Here is a 21,814-nt window from a genome sequence, read left to right as displayed (position 1 = left end):
CATAATTGTCACTGTGCATGTTTTTTCACTGTGCATGATTTCAAGATATATAAAATATTACTAAAAGGCTGAAAAATACTATCCATGTTTCTTTTACTTTATGCACATACTAGACAGCAACTGCATGTCACCAGTGGCATATGGCCATTATCTTCAACACATACAGAAGTATATATCAATTGCCTACATGTTCGGCATAATTCTTGCTTTGCCCATCCCAATTTGCCCAGCTTAGCAAAATACTGGAATGCCAAATGACAGGTGGCAGATCCTCTTTCATCAGCACCAACTGGTCACACACAATCCACAAAGGGAGTGACAACAAGACGTGTGTCCAACACTAAAACCTAAAGAGTGTTCTTTATCAATCATCTGGACTTGCACAAAACCAAAAGGACGAAAGGCGTTCTAACCACACATGAAAATGTGTTTAAGTAGATTTGAAAATTGATCGCTATTGCATGAAATACATCAGTTAAAGCCATGCTACAGTTGTCCCCTGAGGCGAGAACAAAGGCACGGTTAAAGCCAACATATACTGCCAAACTTAGGTGAACTGTAGACTTGGCTGCCCATCAAGATTTTTTTTTATTTTTTATTTGGATAGCAATCTGTATAGTAGATAGTGTGTAATATGTACATAGATGTTCACTTTGATGTGGTTTCAATACAAATAAATGGAAAGTTGGCATGAAGATTATTTATTGATGTCCTGGGGTATGACATTGCAAAATATTTTATACATCATTTTAATAATCGTTTTCTAACTGTTATTATGCAGCATTTGCAATATTGTTAAATTATATATTACTTACAGTCTCTGACAGAGACCACATGTAATATTAGTACATTTAAAAGTTAATTTGTCAGAATGTAGAACCATTTAAAATCAATTGTTGAAGACAAAAACATAATATAAATATGAAAATATTAAATAATATTGAAATATTAAATTAAAATCAACATTTGCTAACAAAAAATATAAATAATAAAATGCATGTGCCATGCATCAACATACCAAATAATATTGTCTATGTCTAACATGCTTTTTTTCTCCTTCTTATCAAGGTCACTATCAGTCACCTGTGCCTTTGCTCTAATCTCCCTGTACAATATCCCACTTATTTCAGCCCTCATTAAAGTGATCTTGAATTTAATAAGCATTCTGATTATCATCTGTCTACTGTAGCAGGTACACTTTATATGTGAAGTGTTGAAGAGTGGGTGAAGAAATGGCTGCGACTGGCGGCACAGATGGTTTGCAATACAGGACACAGGACCACCTAACCAGCTAAGCTTTGAGGAACAGATTGGCTTGACAATGCTGGAACAAGACAGCTTATCAAAGACATCCTGCTTTTGAAATATGCATGCATTAAAATTCCGTTTTGACAACATCAATAACGTTTCTGCAAATCTTAACATGTTCAAATGGGTTTGATGGTTAAATTGATGGATCGTCGGATGACCTTTTTATCCATATTCTGTTGTATGTTAAACATATGGACACAGGTCACAGAGGGTTTCTGTCTGCCAAAAGCTGTCCGTGGCCCAAAAGTCCTAAGCTAAGTGCCATTCTCACTGGGACCAGTCATTTATCTGATTGGGCATATTAAAATTAAAAAAACAACATGATAGAAAAACAGTTCTGGTTTTGCAAGCCTACCAAAGCAAATAAGCCTGTACGAAATGGATTAGTAAGGATTATAAATCAAGTTAGAGCAACTTCCCAATAATGACACTACATATTCCATCTGTGCAGATTATGACAGATGTGTGTAAGATTTGAGAGGTGCTTGAACAGTCTCAAAGAGGGGGGAAACAATTACTTTGACCAATTATTGCATGAAATTATCCAACGTGATCTCATGAGAATACGTGTGTATTTTTACGTTAAATGTGGTTCTACCAAACGTACATTTACGTCTTCATGCACATAAAAACGTACAACTTTTACGTATTTATAGCAGTAAAACGTACAAATACTTACGTGTTAGCAGCTAAAAAAACGTAAATAATCTAACGTAAAGTGTGAACGTATATGAATCCCCATGTATTAATATTAAAATCGTGGCTTTAATGATTTAAATCTGTTGTATTTAATTGTCATATCAATACATGTTTTTATTGAATTTATTGAAAGCAGTTTACTCATCTACTAATAGGAAATAACATTTCTGTGCATGCTGAAAACTCGTTTCGGGGGATTACATAATGTTAAACGAGACTACACTTTGAAACCTAAAAATGAATACAATTTATGTAACTGTTTAACCATTTTGTAATATTTTGCGGTGCAATTTTCTCCTATCCAATGACTGACAATACTATCATAGATACACAAAAGCACAGCATAAAATTACAAATCACATCCATTTTATTTGTTTGCTGTACTCCATATCTTTAGAATCCAGATGTTTGCAAGGAACATATCCAAATTCAGCCCCTTATCAATCGATCTCCATCATCATTCTCAGCAACAGCGACCATCACAGTCAAAGCCCGCGGCGTGCTTGTTATGATTCGAATTTGAAAATAGCGCCAGTGCGCCACCCTCGAGAAACGTTACGACATGGTTTACGGCACTGATATCGAACGCTCATTGGTTCTCACCTAATTCGTCACAGATTGCGACATGCCATGTTTCAGTTGATAGACATTGGAAATCATGGTGCGTACAAGTCCTCCTGGGAAGTTCCTAGGCACGAGGAGGGAAGTCGTGCTTACGACGGCATGTGCGTTCAATTCACTTTTGTCGGAGAAAGATGGCGGAGTACTTTCTCTTAATTAATAACCCAAAAATTCAACAATGTTCTTAAACTCTTGTTCTAGAAAATTAAGAACAAAGAAATGTGCATTAAGTATACTTCATTTTTAATGCTTTAAATTAATTTATTTAGCCACTGCCAACTTTGTTACAAGATGCATTGTTATATTAAAATGCCATCATTTTATGCTTCGTCGATTAACGTAAATAGAAAAGCCTGACAATATCACAGCTAAATACCTTTAAGTATTGTATATTCCGGGGCTAAAAGAAAATCCCCACTGGTATTTATGATATTGTGGTTGCATTCATGTGCAATCAACTCGTAAATACGATCTATACGACTTGAACGCACCATCAGTACTGCGCCAGTGCGCCTTCACGGAGAGAAGACAGATTCATAATTTCATGGATTAATAAATTAAATTCTGCTCTGTACCCTATAAAAACTATTACCTCCAGAGAGGACTGCGACTGGAACTCATTATCATTTGAACTACTTTTGGTACCACTTTTGATATTTTCGCAAAAAAAAAAAAAAGATTAACGTTACGTTTTGTTTGTCTGTTATTTGTTTATTTATAACAGTAACGTTATGTAGTTTTAAGAAATGGTTATGGGTAGGTTTAGGGGTAGGTGTTGGATTAACGTTAGTGGCTCAAAATATCGTTTTAATGTTATATTTTTACTAAAATTGTCGTTTTCCTACAAATATCTGTCCATTATATTTTATTCTTTTAACATTCTGTATAAAATGGGTAGGTTTAGGTTCGGGTGGGGTTTAGGGATCTTACATTTTTCAAAAAAATATATAAAAATGGAAAATATACATAAGTATTAAACAAATTAATGAGATACGCATTGAAAAGCAGCTTCATGAGCAAATTTCTATGGATAACTGACTGGTCAGAGAACACGTTCTATCTGTACGTATTTGAGGTCGTTTTTACGTAAATTAAAGATATGTATCGAACCTGTAATTACGTCCAGATAATATGTAAAAGACACTGTAAATACGTAAAGGCACATACGTATTGGACAGTTTTAATTTACGTCTAAATATGTACGTTTGGATTGTGATATTAGGCTGAATTATCATATTACTTATAAACTACTATGACAAATAAATGCATTCATCAGCTTTAAAGAATCACTACAAAAAATATGTTTTTTTTTATTATATTGTAAGTTTATTATAAGTTTATATTTTGAAATACAATTTATCCAAGTGATGCACAGGTGAATTTTCAGCATCATTACGCCAGTCTTCATTGTCACATGATCTAGAAATCATTCTAATATGCAGATCTGTGCTGTATTATCATCAATGCTGCAAAATACTTCGATGAAAAGAAAGGAAAAAAAAATAACAGCATTATTAATTTAAAACTTAAATATTGTGTAACCCTATTGATGTCTTTACTGTTAACATTTCATCAACATAAAGCACCCTAGCCATAATGAAGCAAATAATTCCCTTATCTAGATGGTTGTAATTCCCTTTTTCCCTTTTTTTTTTAGGAGTTGTACATCCTAACCCATTCCAAGTTCTTAAATGTTATCATTTTAGACTAACTTCATCCATGTAATACAATTTGTATACAAAATCAGTATATTGCTGAGCTTCCCAGTAACACAAGCATGAGTCACTGTGGTCAAGCTGGACATCCTGGCCTACATCTTCTCACTGGATTTCCTGTAGGCCCCTACAGATTGTACGTGGTCCATTACTCACAGTCTCTAGAACTCTGTGAAGCTGATGACAAAGCCTGTGAAATCAAATCATGTGAACCAGACTCTACAGTATTAAGCAACAGTTTGTACAGTGCAGAAAGCCAGGGAAAAAAATATTTAAATATTGAGCAAGCAGGACTCGATCCAAGTTTACGGTCTGGAAGTAGTTCATTAATGATGTTTTGAAGCACGATCCAAGCTGTAATCTTTTTCCGCTACTCTGTCTATAACATACTCTCTTCTCAAAGTGTGAATTTGGCACTTAAGGGCCACCGAGAGCAGGACTTGTTTTGATCTACAATCAACTGCTGATTGGGACTTTTGTGGCCATTTTCCCAGGCACATATTAAGCTTCATAAAACTGCTCAGAGGGGATTCACTATTGAAAATCCCTTGCGGTTTTGGACTAGGCTTAATCTGGGTTTTATAAACTAACTAAGCTATTCGTGTGGACGTCTTGCACTGTTAAATTACTTAAGAATTAAGGCCATTCCTTTTTTGAGCATCCTGACACACAAACTCACTTTTAGTATTTTTTTCTGTGCTAAAAAATGTTTATGAAAGACATAACACATAGTATATTTGTGGTCAATCCATATAGCCAATGCTAATGCCATGTTGGCACAGCAGCAGAATATTTCCACAATAGCAAATGTAACATATCCAAAATGGACCCAAAATTGAAATTGTAAAAACGAACGGTCTTAAAAATAAATGTTATTTATTGGCATCAATGGTTCCATGAAGAATTTTTTACATCCATGGAACCTTTCCATTCCAGAATATGTTCTTTACGGTGGAAAAAGGTTTTTCAAATTATTCAAATGTTCTTCACACTAAGAAAAATCTTTTTATTTTAAGAAATGTTCACTGAGAGGTACTTTGGGGAACCAAAAATGGTTATTCCATGGAACCACTGCAAGGACAATGATTTGTCCTTCACTTCAGTATTTTATTCCACTTTTAGTGTTAGAACACAAGCTGAAGGAATCTAGGACATCTTAAACAATGAGCTCCATGACAAGCATGTGTGCTTGAAGACCAAGCTTCCCATGGCTCCACTCCAGTGTTGTCGACTGATTTAACGGACACACTCCTGTTTGAATCCAAGAAGCTAAGGGAAATGTTTTGGTTTGAAAGAGGGGGACTGGTAAAGGGGAGGACAGAGAGGTAGAGTGAATGAAGCGCGCTCCTCCCAGACCCCGGCCTAACTCATAGCAGCTGTGGCTACTCTTAAACCCAGCGTGGCCTCTTACTCCTCCTTCTCCGTCCAGCTGCTGAAGACCAACTGCACGCACTCCACCATAACAATACACGGGCACGGATTCACCAACTAATCCTCCTGTACCTTGTCACGGCCGCAGAGACACGAGGAAGCAGTGCTGCTAAGGTCAACAAGAATTACGAGCAGCAATGGTCTAAAAACTGACTGCAGACTTAGGAATAGTAAAAATCAGTTGAATGTGTCACATTAGGTTATTAGAGTCCCTTGATTTAAAATTTGCCAAGTTCCTTATTCGTTGATCCCAAATGACTGAAAACGACACACACGGTACTAGTTATACACATATATACATTTATATGTATATATTTATATGACTTAAGCACCATTTACTGTGTGAGATGTACATTTCAAAACTGATACATCAATCTATTTTAGAGGCAAAAATGAAAAACAAATAAACCTCCATAATCAGATGTCATGTAAAAATGACAAACTGTTCAAAAATAATCAGATCAAAACCCCAAAAGATGCCCAAATGTAAGATTTTATGACATACCATAAATGATTGGATCTTTTCGCAAAAGACTGTCAGAGCAATATGCCAAACGGGATATAGCAGGCGCTGTTCTCATCCTGATGTTGGAGATGATCAGACAAAAGCTTCCTAGTAAATGTATTTGCTTTAATGGAGTTTAACTTCCTCTCCCACCCCCACACTGCAGGAAGCTCATCCATGACAGTAAAACTCAACTGCTCAAGAATAGGGCCTGATTTAAGCATGGTTAAATGGCTCAGATCCAGCAACCACAAAGCCAGTTTGTATCAAACAGGTTTGGCTCAACTTCTCAGGCAAAGACTGACAGGTCCAAACCAAGCAAACCTCCCAGAGAGCAACTTATAGAGAAACTAATCTCTTTTCACTGGCATAACACACTGACACTTTGCATAGCACAAAAATAACTAGTCATTACAGAACCAATAACTCCTATTCCTGTATAAATGACACACTCTGCCAGCTGCCTGACAGTGTATCTCCTTCTGGCAGTACTGTTGTTTGATTTTAAACCGCCCAACAACTTAAACAAACAGATAAAGAGGTTGAACCTGCCAGCTTTGGAGAGACTCACTTATGATATAACTAATAAGGCCGACAGTTGAGAAACTGGTCTTTGTAAAAGACACAACACAAACCTGTGAACTGAATTAATGTCACAGTCACAGCTTGATCTCTTTGTTCCTAATGACTTTACAAAAGGGGTCGATTTAAAGGGTCAGCCATCCAGAAAGAGCAAAAACGGGGCTGCGCATTTCAAGGTCAAAATCAATAAGCACAGCAGGGAAAGAGGGGGCACCGTCTGTTAGTATCATGGGAAGAGGTCAGATTTAAGTTAGTTAAGAGCTCCACAGATGATCACTGCAGCTAATAGGGGTGATAGCTGTATCCTGACGGAAGGGTTTTAATTAGGGAGTAGAGATGGGGTCAGAATTGTCATGTTTATTTATTTATTATTATTATTATTATTATTATTTATTATTAATTTATTTCGTGGTCTGATGTGTCTGACTGAACAGCAGGAATTGAGGACATTGTGTCAGACCAAAACATATTTGTCCGGACAACTTTGTGTAATTTTGAGCTGATCAGAAATTGGATTGGGAAGTCCGAGAAGAAGTGACCTGTTTTCAAATCTTGTAATTTAATTAACTGCAATTATACTTTAAAATAATATTTTATACTGTGTGTGCACGCTAAAATATTATTTTCATAGAATAAATATTGTATGTATATATTCCAAATTTTACAACATATATATTTCAAACACACATGAATTGCTATTTTATATATGTAAACAGTAAAACAATTGAATCATAACAGATAACATACCAAAATGTCAAACCATTGTAACTGTAATTGTTAACTTTTCTGTAGTCAAGACTTCAAGGTTTATGACTATAAAGAAATTAACTTTTAGAAATAAAACCCACCCTTGGAAATTCACTGGAGACGTGTGTGACAACCAGCCCTGGTGTTCCATATACATTAGGTCTTACCTATAGAGCAGATGTAAGGTAGAATAATAAATGTTCAGTACATCTATGATTTATGGAAATGTCCATCAATCCACCGCTAGTTACTGGCCAACTAATTATCATTCCCTTTGTCAAAGGGATGCTCTACTACTTATACGACAGCGGACACGCCCCCCTTTTGAATCGGAATTCAAAAAGAACGTCAGAAGGCATCTATGACGCCAAAAAATGCTGTCCATATAGACAGCTCACACGGCCACTATATAGTTAATGTAAATGTGGAGCATGGGCTCACAGCACCCCACTCGCATCCTCTTATGTAGGTCAGATAGGAATTCAGCCCACGTCGCATCCTACTGTATATACCGAAACACAGTGAAACAAGCACACTGCACGTCCCCATCAGCGAGTAAACCTGCGCTTCGGGCACTCCACAAACAGTCATCAAACAATAGGAGAATACTTCCTCCTGACGCGCGCGATCTCCGCCTGTCACCCCCTCCGCAATGCACCGATACACACCTCCATCCATCCTCATTCAACGCCTCTGCCTGCGACACTCACAGACCAGCGGTGACACGCAACTATTCACACACTCAACACTTTAACACAACTCACGGACACACACACATCAATGTCTCTCACACAGTATGCGCGTAAAAGCGCGAAATCAAACGCGTGCTTAAATAGCCTATCATTCATCACAGCATCAAGCGAGAGCTAGCCTATATAAGCTAACAAATTGGGCTACAAATAAAAAATATTTAACACACAATTATACTTACAATGAATGTTTATTTAGGGACGTATTAGCACTATTTATTATAGTGCAATAGGATGCAAATCTTTAAATCAGTTTGAAGTGCACTGACAGCTGAACTCTCAGCGGTCTTTATGCATTAAGAATCAATAAAGGAATCGCGTTGCGATTCAGATTCAGAAGTAGTCTGGCGTTACCTTGAGAGATGATAGTGCATTGTCCGTCCTGCTCTCTGACCCTGAAGCTGCAGCGTTTTCCCGTTGAGAACCCGCCCGCTCATTATGTCTCACTGCGCTTTGTCCCGGCTCACATACTACATACAGTGTAACATCCAGCGGTCGCCGTCTGGGGCTCTTTGGAGGTTTGAATGAGCAGCGGCTCTCTGTGCAGAGCTATGGGCTCACATTGAGAGAGAGAGAGAGAGAGAGAGAGAGAGAGAGAGAGAGAGAGAGGAGGAGGAGGAGGAGAGGAAAGGAAACACCCCCAAATGTCCATCCACCCCCTTCCCTTCCCTTGTCTTTTTCTCTTCAGAGTCTCTCACACAGACTGACTTAATCATTAAACCACTAATGCCAGATAGCATTGCTGTGTGAAGCATCCTTCATGTCTTTAGAGATTTCACTGTACAAATTTGATTTACATGGAAACAAATGCCCTGGTTCTGTTCAAAGTCCGAAAAAAAACATTTTATAGGACTGCATTGAATGCATTTATTATGACTGAATTAATAAAATTTCACGCAATCAACCGATATGACTGAAACAAATCTTGACTGAATCAACTGATACAGTATGACTGAATAAACTGAATTAGGAAAACAATTACAAGTCATCACTTTTCACAGTGCTCGGTAATGGCTTTACACAGCTTGCGTGTCCAGTTTATTACAACATTATTCATTTTAATGCATTGTATGAACATATACTTATTTACTGTATTACTATAGTACTATGGAATAAAATGTGACAAAATGAATTAGAGGAAGTACATACTAACAATGTGCAATTTCAAGCTGTGCTACTTCTCAAAAAAATGTAATGTGATAACTCAATCCACAATGCACAAGGCATTCAGTCAAATCAGACATAAGCAAGAACAATTCAGGTTTCTACTTCACAAGACAATGGACAGTTCAAATGACAATGTAATGGATATTTATGAAAAATAATTTAATGATTGAGCAAAAGACTTTATGATTGGAATTGTTACAATCAAATCATCACATCCTGATATGCAAATCCCTCCTGTTCTTATATACACAACTTCCTCTAAGCTGGTGTAAATAAAGGTTCAGGACATAAAGAATACGCATAGATGAAAAACCAGCATGAATTTCCATAACGTCCATATTTAAAAATGTGGATGAGAGGTGGATTTAAAAGACATTTTTTTTCTCTTCATTTTATTTATAATTAATTGAAATGTTATTTACATACTGTATGACTCACAGACTTGCTCTATGGAATCAGCCATATTGATTGAACACTAATCTGATTATAAGTGGGATGTATCTCTCTCAATGTCAACAGTCCTGATACTAAGCGTGACTCTTTCTTTATGAATCAGGGCAAGCTCCTGGCAAACTCACTTCAGCTGCCATGTCCTGCCAACAATCTGAATTCTTCAAACTGTCAAAATTACATCAGCAGGCTTAGCTTTAGAGAACAATTTTCTGTAACGATAACAGTAGAGAGGGGCACATTTCTCTGAATATGAACAAACTACACAGTGAAAAGACACTCTTATATATAGTGAACAGACTGTTTTCCTTAATGAACAGTCTGCTTGAAGAAAACCAAGACTCTGTTGGAACCAGTGAGACGATAGCATGAATAAACCTTTAAGAACAGAGGACAGGCCACACACACATACACACATCCCAAGCATCAAGCAGTCAACACATCACTGGTGGCCCTGATGCTGTTTATCACCTAGCCAGGTATGTGTGTGTGTGTGTGTGTGTGTGTGTGTGTGTGTGTGTGTGTGTGTGTGTGTGTGTGTGTGTGTGTGTGTGTGTGTGTGTGTGTGTGTGTGTGTGTGTGTCTTTTAAGGATGTGACAGACATGCTTGATTGGTCCTTTGGAAGCGTGCACAAAGACAGCAACTGCAGGTGTGCCAGTCTCTTGCCTGCAGTGTTGCCTGGCACCAGGAGATGACAGGGAGAAAGGGCAAGAAACAAAAGAGACACTAATAAGCAAAGAGTCCTTTATAATGAATGATTTCCCTCCCCTGCCTCTCTGATCTCACTCTGAGATGTGGGGCTGTGGTCAGAGCATTGAGCCAGAATATCCAGCACTGCTGTAAGCAAGCCGTTGCGGTTTTATTGCACCCAGTAAATGTTTGTGGAGAACAGTGTGTCTGGTTTTAGCAATTATGGCTGACCCGAGTAACTGATGAAGTTGTGCAATTCCAATAAACACCAGTATGTAAATGTACCAGTACGTTACTTGGCACCGAACACTGTACTTTGAGGTGAAGTGGGTAATTTTGACTCCGAAATGTTTTAGGGAAAAACATCACAATGACTAACTATTGCTCATATTTGGCATTAGAGATTTCAACAAGTCCCTGATAAGTATTAAACTGATGCACAAGTTGTCCCACACACTTGGACATGAACGATACCTCAAACTGTGCTGTTTGTGTAAAAGTATGTTTTTATATTACTAGGAAATCAGACTAGCGTTGCTGGTTTTCAGGCAACAGAATGAGCAAAAACTCCATAGTTACATTGAAGAAGGAACCCAATATCACCAACTTATACTGTATGTGGGCTCGTTTGACCAGTAAACAACCACATAGGAACCGTCTAGCCACCACATAAACCATCTTAGCAACATGCTAAAAAACAGCCAGAACAGCCTAGGAACTACATGGCACCAAAACCATATGGAAACAAACTGCAGGCACCCAAAACGGAATTGATCATGGCAGAAAGGTCTGCAAGGGCAAGCATGACATTGTTTCTCGGGTCTTGAAGAATTTGATGCAAAATACAACATTTGTTTCAACAGCATGCCTTTGAAGGTGTCTGAAGTTCAGTAGTAGCATACCTCTCACCTCTAACAGTCTTTACATACCCACTACTTCTCCCAGAATCTGTACACTAAGCAGTCCTAGTGGGTGACTTAATTGGTAACTGTAGTGATTGTTACTACTCCTTCCTCAACATAATGGCTGGGCACCAATTTGAGACTTTGATTTCCCTGGGAAACTGTACAAAAGATGAAAAAGCAACTAAGCAGACCTGTGAGCCCTCATCCACCTTATCTAGAACTCATAGACCAACACCCCCTGCCTTATTCAGTCCTTTCTTTCAGGAGCTGATCCATTTGGCAACATTAGAGTTTGAAAGACTTAAGGTGCAATGCATTACTCTGTCATATAGACCTGTGAGGATGATCACGATAGGGTAAAGTAAACTTGAGTGTATGCGAGTGGACTGATTGATCCCATGAAGAACAGACTATATTTTATTAACACGTTTCCTTAGATACACCCAAAATCCTGGACTTCTCTGGAACACCTCAAATGGAAGTTCATAATTTGAAAAATCCTAACCATTCAGCCCATAACTTCACCCTGAGCAAACTTGCCCACTTTTGTACTGATAGTACATAGAAAAATGTGGCCCCTGCATATCTGTGTCTATCCTCCCATGAGATCTGGACAGTCTCAGAATAATGGACTCAAGAACCCGCCATGGTTATAGAGAGTTTCCACATCTACATTACGTGTGTATCATTAACAGTCAATGTTTTTTTTGGATCCTCTGGGTCCTCTAGTGTGACCCATGACTCAAGACCACGACCAATGTCAACATATACTTAAAGCTCACTTCCTCCACTTTATGATGTGGCCTTTAAACCTTTCATTAGACAGATCACTGAAATACTGAGTGTCTGTTTAATTACATCAGCAGCAAAAGGAGCATTATGCCTTCTGGTATATCATTGCTCTTTTTGTTGTTTTTGATTGCTTCCACTGTCCTCATCTGTAAGTCGCTTTGGATAAAAGCGTCTGCTAAATGAATAAATGTAAATGTAAATGTAATTAAGATACAGTACATCTCGATATGGCATGACTATTGTAGCAACAGTATAAAGGAATGACTGTAGGAGGTGGAATCATTGGTATTTGCTCAAGTCGTAAAATACATTAAGCAAAGCATGCAACTTCTATGAGGAAACTTTCATGGATGCTATGGTCCAGACAGCTGAAAACGCCAAGCTTCTGTCCGTGTATGAAATAAAATCTCATTAAGTTGTTTTACAATAGAAAGATGACACAATATCAAAGCTGGCTCGGATTTTGGAGATGGAGGACAGCTGAACTTATTCCACAACGATGGAAAGGAAATTTTGAAGAAAAAATTTAACAAGAAGTTATTTCACCCGAATTCCCAACTTTCCATTGTAAATGACAGTAGAATTTACCTCATGAACAGAAAAAGTCATGTGTGCTAACTGTCTATACTGTGGTCAGGCAGACAAGCCAAATCCAGGGCTACTCCAGAACACACCACTAGCTTTACCAGGAGCCGCTGCACTTCAGTTGGTGGCTGTTCTGCTTTTTCAGCCATTTTTCATCCCATTTAGTCCTTTTATAAGTGTAAGGGGAGCTGATGTGACTAAGTGGCTCTCCCACAAGGTATTTTAAAAAAGGGCAAGTGTGAGACTCTGTAACAGTTGGATTGAAAGGACAGAGAGGGAATGATGCATGATGGCTTACAGGGACCATCAGAGAGCCCCAGCAGGAGGAAGGGGAACCTCTGGTTTGCATATGCATTTCAGACCCCTTTAGATCTTATTGTTTAACCCTGCAAGTGTGAAATCCTGGATTGTGTATTTGTTTGTGTGAATTCATTCTCAGACCTTTCTGGAAAACTCAAACATGGGATGAGTTTCGTGATTTTTTTTTGCCAGCGGCCAAGGCATACATTTCAATCTGTTCAGTTGCATGGAGTATTGCTGGTCACTGTCTGCTTTCACTGTATGGAAAGCAACAGTGTGAACACACTGCAAAATATCTCCTTTAGTGTTGTACAGACAAAAATGAATGAGGAAAACAACATGAAGGTGAGTAAATGATGACAATTTACATTTCTGGATAAAGTATTCCTTTAAGGCACACTGCCATGTCACTTAATTCAAACTCTGGAAAAACACATCTGCAAACCTTGAAGGACTTCCTCTCTGATATCACTTCCACTCTCCCTTGCTCAATATTGTTTTGCATGGCCCCTCCGCCCAATTATTCCCCCGTCCCACCCACAGAGCTTGGACCAGAGAAGTGGGTCTGAGTGGGACTAGTTGACTGAGACTAAATCCTTTTGATGTTGTTACAGCCTTGGAAACTTCAGTTGAACATGTGGCCATTCTGCCCCACTTTGGCCTCTTCATATTTTAAAAGAGTAGTGAAATTCTCCTGTGCAAACTGTTAAGTTGAAGAGTGACAGGGGCTGATAGATTGGGTTTCTCCACTGAGTCCAGTAAGGTTGAGTTGAGAGTTAGAGATACATAAAGTGTGCAGTTCCAGTTCAGCTGAACAATTCACAGACGGTTAGTTTATTTCATAGCCTAAATCTCAAGTCTAACAGATGTCTTCCCCAAAGAGAGCACAGCTGAGGTCAAAACGATTTCTGTTCGAACAACAATTGATCATTTTCATTCCATTGGCAACCCTTCTCCTACACACATATGGATTTTAAGCACATGAAAGCAAATGCACTAGCACTAGCACTAGAGTTGAAAACTCCTGTCTTTATCCACCTATGAAGAGTTTGTTTTGATTGCAAAGGTCAGAACGTTTAAATGAATGGCTGTCCATCTCAAATTGGGCCAAGACAGAGGCCAAGTCACTTTATTAACTTCCTTCTTGGTTCTTCACATCATCACCATTGTGTCTAGTACTCCAAAGCAATTTGGTCTCACATTAAGACTCCGTTGGCATGTCGAGAGATTTGCAGACTAACCCCCAGCCCCCCTTAACAGCCATCTTTCAGGACATTCAGTTGTGCCAGCTTCTCTAATCACTCTTGACCCCTTCTATTCAGAACACACTCCTTTGATGAGCTGAGAGGGGATTAGAGCCTTCCAGATCATTCAGTCCCAAAATACATGCACATTTATTTCACAAACTTAGAAAAAGGAGCACAGGATGAGGGGAAAGATTTGGAGGGAATAATCGGGGGAGATTTCAGGCAAGATTTGCACAGTCCCAGAAGGAAGGTCTCATGGAATCAGGCAGGCAAACTCATACACCTTTTTACTTCAACAAGGAGTCATGCCTAGTGCAAGAGCTGGTGCCCAAACTAGAACAGTTTTGTGTTGCCACTGAAGTGGTTCTGGGCTGGAAAAACTGCCTCTGCACCATCCATTTAAAGTGATAGTTTACCTAAAATTTTTAAAATGTCATTATTTACTACAACATTTTGTCATGTGACATTCAATATTCAATGAAGTTTGATATCTGTTGATGATTGAGGTTTTTGTCACCATATATGATGTAGCCTGTGTATTCATACATTGATCAATACATATTTAGATTTTACTTAATTTGAGAGTAAATAAATACTTACATTTTGAAGTGATTGTGTTGTTTGCCATAATATACCGCAGGTGGGTAATTTGGATTAATTTAACATAAAACTGCAAAGTCCTGTGTTTATTTGTTCCAGGCAGATGTATAATTGCAGAGAAACTAGACATTACAGTACACAAAATGTATTTATTCCTGTTTTACCTCTTTTGCTTTAATATTGGATTTATTTTGGTGTCTATAGCTATAGCTTTGGAACAACTTGAGCATCTGAGATTGGGCGAATGGAGAGGGAATCAGTGGTGCTTAACATGGCAACCTTGAGGAGCCCATAATGATGATGCTGGAGAAAAAGTCTTCTGGGTAATGAATAAAGCAGCATGATGATGCAATAGCCGCAGTATAGTATGGACAGAGAGAAGCACACTTTAGAGCCATTTAAACACAGCTGCTGATAGACCAAGCAGACGGTAATAATATAGTAGTGCCTGAGCTCTGCTGTTCTTTTCCATTTGGGATTTTTCTTCACTTTCACATTTCCCGAAGGTCAATTTCTTTAGGAGGAAAACCAAATCCCATTGAAGAACCTGTCACAATTTTTTTCTCCCCAAAAGTCTGTCCCAAAAAAAATAAAAATAAAAAATCTCTATGGGAGCATAAATGATTGACAGCATTCTTGGCAAATGACAGAATTTCCATCCCTCAATCCCCATGTCTAACAAGTCAGGACATGTTCTGAATAAAGGGGGGTTGTCAAGCTTCATCCACATGTACTGTAGCATCGGCCTCCCACAAGTCTTTGCTGAGAGATGACTTTCAGCCCATGAGTAGGAGTGGTGGGTTTGTAAGGGTCACTCGACTCCTTTCCAGAATTCACCTGAGATCGTGGGAGAGATGTCAGAGGAGTCGTGCCTCAGGGCATAATGAGAGGTCAACAACGCTGCATCAGCAGCATGCCAGCACAGCAAAACGCTCCGGGAGAGGACGGGAAAACAAATCGGAGAATGAGACAAAGAAAATGTTATTTTATTTCACTTGAAGGGCTGTAGGAGATGAAGCCACTAGATTTCATAAAGAGCATGAGCATTATTGAAGTACTCAATGCAAAGTGGAAAGTAGGGGACAAAACAACATAAATACAAAACCTACTTTTACAGACTGAACAGGCAGCATCCTCACCATCATGGTGAATGATTTGGGACACTGTATATTAGCAGCGATTCCTCAGAAATGTTGCTTTGCATGAGAAAATCAACTCATATGACATCTTATACTACCTAATTCAACCTGTCCTCCAACCAATACGCTTGTATAGGTCATTTGTCCAAATCCCTGAAATACGACCCATCAGAGCGTATACTACAATTGCACCCTATCGGCAAAAGGTCGTTTTCATATTAATGTTTTGTACTCTTTTATTTGCACTCTGGTTTGCGTTTCGTGTAGCTCAGTTGGTAGATTATTGCGTTATACCTTGATATGTAATCATGCTATCATGGGTTCGATCCTAGGGAACGGAAGTGCACGAAAATGTATATGCTACATAAATCATAATTTAGCATGATTTCTGTGAGGGTTAGGTTTAGGGGTGGGGTTAGGTGTGGTCATTCGACAAATAAGCCACCTAGTAAAATATGTACGAATTACTGTGAGATCGGTGTAAAAAGCCCAAACATTGCATTTAAATAAACGTGTGTTTTGATTGGTAATGACGTTATACGCCATTTCATGACAACAGACGCAACGCGATACTGTCATTATTTTTATGCCCGCTAGAGGGCGCTGAACTTTAAAACTTAAATATAGGTCGGAGTAAGGTGCTTGCACAAACGACCTATATGGTCGTTTTTTGTTGGAGGACAGGCTCACCTAATTATAGTTATACTTAGAATTAGTACAGCTGCAAACACACCTGCAACTTGCTCTTGAGTGATGAGGAAAGAGTTTAACGTTTGCTGAGGGCCCTGGTTAAGAGCCACTGTCATAGAAGCATGTTTTGCACCAAAAATAACATACACAGCATGACTCCTTAATCCAGTTCTCCACCTCTAATGCACACTAAATGTACATGGCCTCTGAGAACAGAAGGTCGCCACATTTAAAGACCTTGCCTGTATATCTGTATCCTTAAAGGAGCAAATCCCCTCCGAGTTTCTTGGTGGGGTTGAGCAAGAAATCCACATAGTGCTTTTGGTTTAAAAGGTTTATTTGAACATAGATGCTCCACTGAGCTCGAGCACCATCAGGGCATTCTCAAGCCACTAATGACAAAAGCATTCACAGCATGAGGAGTTTTAGTCTGGAAAACCAAACCCGGATATTTGCTGCGGCTTCCGAGGTGGCAAGAAAAGCAGGAATAAAGAGGAAAAAAAGTGTTGGGTTTGGTGTGCGACGTTCTTCAACATCAGTGCAGCAGACGGGAGGAAGATCAAACTTTCCTTGCCTTTTCAGATGCATAGCCAAGACAAATGATAATGAAGTGACGTGGGTTAATTGGAGAATTAATTAGCTTTCCTATCTTCAGAGAAAACTAATGACTGTAAAAACTGCTGAAAATGTGAGAAACTATTGATAATTAATAAATAAATATATTAATTAATACTTTGTTATCCTAAGCTGTGCATTACAACAAAATTACCCCAACTAAAATTACTGTAGTTATATTCAGATGATATATCAGATGTGATATCTGAACAAAGGCCTGTCTTTACCGATGAAAATGCATCTGTGCATCACATGGCACTTTAACTATCATCAATGAACTGAACAACATTAACCCATGATTCCTGCTCTTTGCTATTTTTCCTCTCCAGAGGCAGTCATAAAAATTTTCATTAAAATTTCATGGGTTTCAAAGTGATTTCCCTTCCACTCGAACACAACATCATGATGACAGGAAAGAGAATTGATTTCACGGTGACTCGAGCAAAGCAGTGGAGACCCCTGGGCAGGTACACAAAGACCGTCTGAGACGGGCCGAATAAAAACAAAGGCAATTCTATTTGTGAGAAAAGAAAATAATTAAGTATTTAAAAAATAAAAAATAAAAAATTAAATAAAATATAAGATTTACAGTATAAATCGTATAATTCATTCACTTCACTTAATAATAAAAAAAGTAATTATATATACTACCATTCAGAATTTTATTCAGCATTAAACTGATTAAAAGTAACAGTAAATACTTTTATAATGTTTCTATTTCAAATAAATCCAAATAAATGCCATATGCCAATAGACATTTATAATAAAATTTCAGAATCATTCTATTTGTGATCAATTATACAATAGTACATTAAATAAATAAATAAATAAAATGTGATTGGCTGTGTATATAGGCTACTGAATAATGAAATAATATAATATGATTTTCTTTTACAATTATAATAAAATACACTATTTCTAACACATTTTTGTTTGTTTGATTGTTTTTGGAATTGGGTTAGGTTAGGGTTAGGGTTAGGGTTAGTCTTTTTTCCAGTCAAACAAACATTATCGTGGCATATACTTATACACTTGTTTGATAAGTACATCATAGAAATTTAAAGCACAGATTTTGTGAGTCACACAAACTTGATTGTCCCATGTGTATTTTCCTCTAGCTCCACTGGGGTAAAGAGCGCTGGCCAAAGAGGGCACGCAGCAGACAAAAGCTCTCCAAGCTTCTGATCACTTTGATGATTACAATGAAGCTATTCTCCTGCTACCCTGCTGATCCCACACCGTTTAGTGCTGAATTAGTGTGCTCTTGTCCTGTGTCTGCCGGACAGTTGTTGCCATGGAAAATGTGTGCCCTTTCCAGTGCCCCGGGGACCTGTGTCCATTCTGTTGTGATTGGGGATGGCGTGGGAGAGAGGAGATAAGCTTTCTCACCCACAGAACTACCTTCAGCTTTACCTCTATGAAATGTGAGCACACCACAGGCCTTATAACAACAGAGAACTGTTACCGGCCTGTAATGCTCATCATGGGCAGTTTGGAGACAGAACTGGCCACAACAAAATATTTTTGAAAGAAATAAATATTTTTATTAGGCAAGGATGCATTAAAATTATCAGAAGCGACAGTAAAGACATTTACATTGTTACAAATAATTTCTTAATAAATGCAAGTAAATGCAAAGAACAGTTAAAAGTAAAAAAAAAAGAACAGTGATTTTTTTATATTTTACAATATTACTGTTTTTAATCTTTTTTTATTATTGGTCTTGGTGAGCAAAAGAAGCTTATTTAAAAACACATATTATAAATATATATATATATATATATATATATACATATATATATATATATATATATATATATATATATATATATATATATATAAAATGAGACATAAATATATTTTATAATTATAATGAATGACACTATTCCTAACAGTTTTTGTTTTTACTAAATTGTTTGTCTTTTTTTCTTAAACGAACACACATTACTTTGGCATTAATTTATATATAAATTAATATTTTTTTATATATTGTTTTTTCCTAAATTTCTTTTATTTGCATAGGAAAAAAAATATATTAAAATGAAATATTTGTGATGGAATGAAATCAATCATATAAGATCAAACAAACAAATAAATAAAGCAAAACAGTGACAATATTTAACGATTTATGGAGTGATTAAAATAAATCATAATAATAAATAAAACCCTCTGTTAAAAAATAATAATAAAAAAAATAAACCTGTTTTCTGTTCTGGAAATGTATGCATAACACAAAACTTGTAATATAAAACAACTGTCTTAATGTACTTTGATTAATCAACTGGCAAAGTGTGGTGATATATTAGTTTATCCTATTATTTCTGCATTATCCTGAATGTTTCTACTCTATTCACCTCTAGTGTCTCGCCTTTATTGTTCACAATAAGTAAATCAGTATGCATACCATGCATCCACGTACAGGTTTGTATCTGGTTTCATCCATTAATAATCAAGTGTCTGCATGCTGTGGTGTTTTATTAATATTCTGGAGTGAAACTCTCCCAGATGAGGGACTGCAGATCACTGCTGGAAAATCAGCTGAAGTCACACACACACACACACACACACACACACAGGGTGGAGGTGCATCATGCGTGCTGGTTTACATTAGCAACATAGGTCTGATCATTGAGTCAGGGAAAGCTTGACTGAGTCCAGCTGTTGGAATGAGCTCATTGTCTGAAAGATAGCACCGGACCTAATGATTCATCACGGTTATGCCTCTTTACTAACAACCTCAATTACCCCCCACAGCTCTCTGCTCCCACTCACTAAATTAACTCTGACAATGGCACATTACAACCAAAATCACCAGCGAACAACATCAGAATGCCATCGGCAGACCTCCATTAACCTCTGGACTGGAAACATGTTGAAACACAGCAGAGATTCAGATGTCATTTGCGAGCGAAGGCAATTCAAAAAAAGAATGAAAACCATAAATCGCCAGATGAAGTCAGTGACAGCTAAACCTCTGAAGAACATGTAAATGCTGCTTGCTTGTTGAAAACTTTATGTTGTGGTTTTTAGCATGTTGTTAAGTGTTTGCTTGGTGTTCTGGGTGGCTGTTTATCAAGTCAAAGTATCTATAATGCTCAGTTATTTGATGTATGTGTTTTGCAGAAACATCATTTAGTTAAACTAAGCTATAAAGTATTCAGTACAAACTATTAAGTAATTAAACAAAGCCCTGATTTGTGTTTAACTGTTTTTTTTCTTCTTTAAATCAACCAATACAGCAACAAAAACAACCTGTGTATATATATATATATATATATATATATATATATATATATATATATATATATATATATATATATATATATATATATTATATATAAAAGCAATAATAACAATAATAACGTAATTAAAATAATATTTGAATATATATATATATATATATACACACCCACACATGAACACACATACATATATTCTATAACAATGCAGTTAAGATAATTGTATTACAATACAATATTATTATTGTTGCTGTTGCAATACAATAAACACATAAATACTATAAATGTCTTATATAATAATATAATATATTATTATGTATATTATTTCTTATTATTTATTTATTATTAATATAATTTATATTTTATAAATATATAAATATTATAATTATTAAAAATTCAAAAAACAATATTCTTCTATAAATTATTATAATTACATATTCTATTTTATTGTTATTATAAATTACTACTGTAAAAATATTCGTTATTAATTTATTATTATTATTATTAATATTATTATTATTATATACATAATATGAGAGACAATGTGCCATGTGCGTTTACAGATGTTGTCCTGTAGAGGGAGCAGGAGGCAAGTTATGGAAGCCTGACCTTTTATGAAGCCTTTGACTGGGCTCTGACCTCATTATTAATATAACCACAATGACAGGCATCTTTATCAACTTCCACAGCACTACTACAGAACTCCAGACAGTGGAGCTTCTCTTCTTCAGCTCTCTGAGGACAGGATGTATGACACCCACAAACAAGACTCACAGCCATAGTTTTCTGAATATTCTTGTCTGGTTTCGAGCTAGAGCTAACGCTGATATTGCTCACATGGAAAATCAGCCTCCACATCACCACCACCACCACAACATTGCTAAAATGTTTGGGCCTAAACCAGATCTCCCGCTAAATTAACTTGCATGCTGACGTTTTCCTTGAAATGTGTGAATAAGAGCAGCCACACAGAAAACACAAACACACACATGATGTGTAATGAGCAATGCACGGTGATTCCTCGAGCTCTGGGG

At 37.2% G+C, this 21,814-nt stretch overlaps 1 protein-coding gene across 2 annotated transcripts in view; it reads right to left on the bottom strand.

Moving 5' to 3' along the window:
* LOC132129787 (neuron navigator 1-like) overlaps window positions 1–21,814 on the bottom strand; it is a 134,050-nt gene that overhangs the window by 47,319 nt on the left and 64,917 nt on the right. Inside the window, exon 1 of one of the 2 annotated variants that reach the window (XM_059541551.1) lies at window positions 8,715–8,905. The exons of the other annotated variant lie outside the window; for it this stretch is intronic. Within the exon in view, the coding sequence (XP_059397534.1) occupies window positions 8,715–8,797 (83 nt within the window). The 5' untranslated portion in view covers window positions 8,798–8,905. Of the gene's footprint in view, window positions 1–8,714; window positions 8,906–21,814 lie in introns of those variants that run through there. 2 annotated transcript variants of the gene reach the window in all.

Source organism: Carassius carassius, chromosome 46, assembly GCF_963082965.1.
Source record: "Carassius carassius chromosome 46, fCarCar2.1, whole genome shotgun sequence".
NCBI lineage: Eukaryota > Metazoa > Chordata > Actinopteri > Cypriniformes > Cyprinidae > Carassius > Carassius carassius.
Note: the sequence above shows the minus strand (reverse complement) of the source record. Positions and strands in the feature narration are given on the sequence as shown.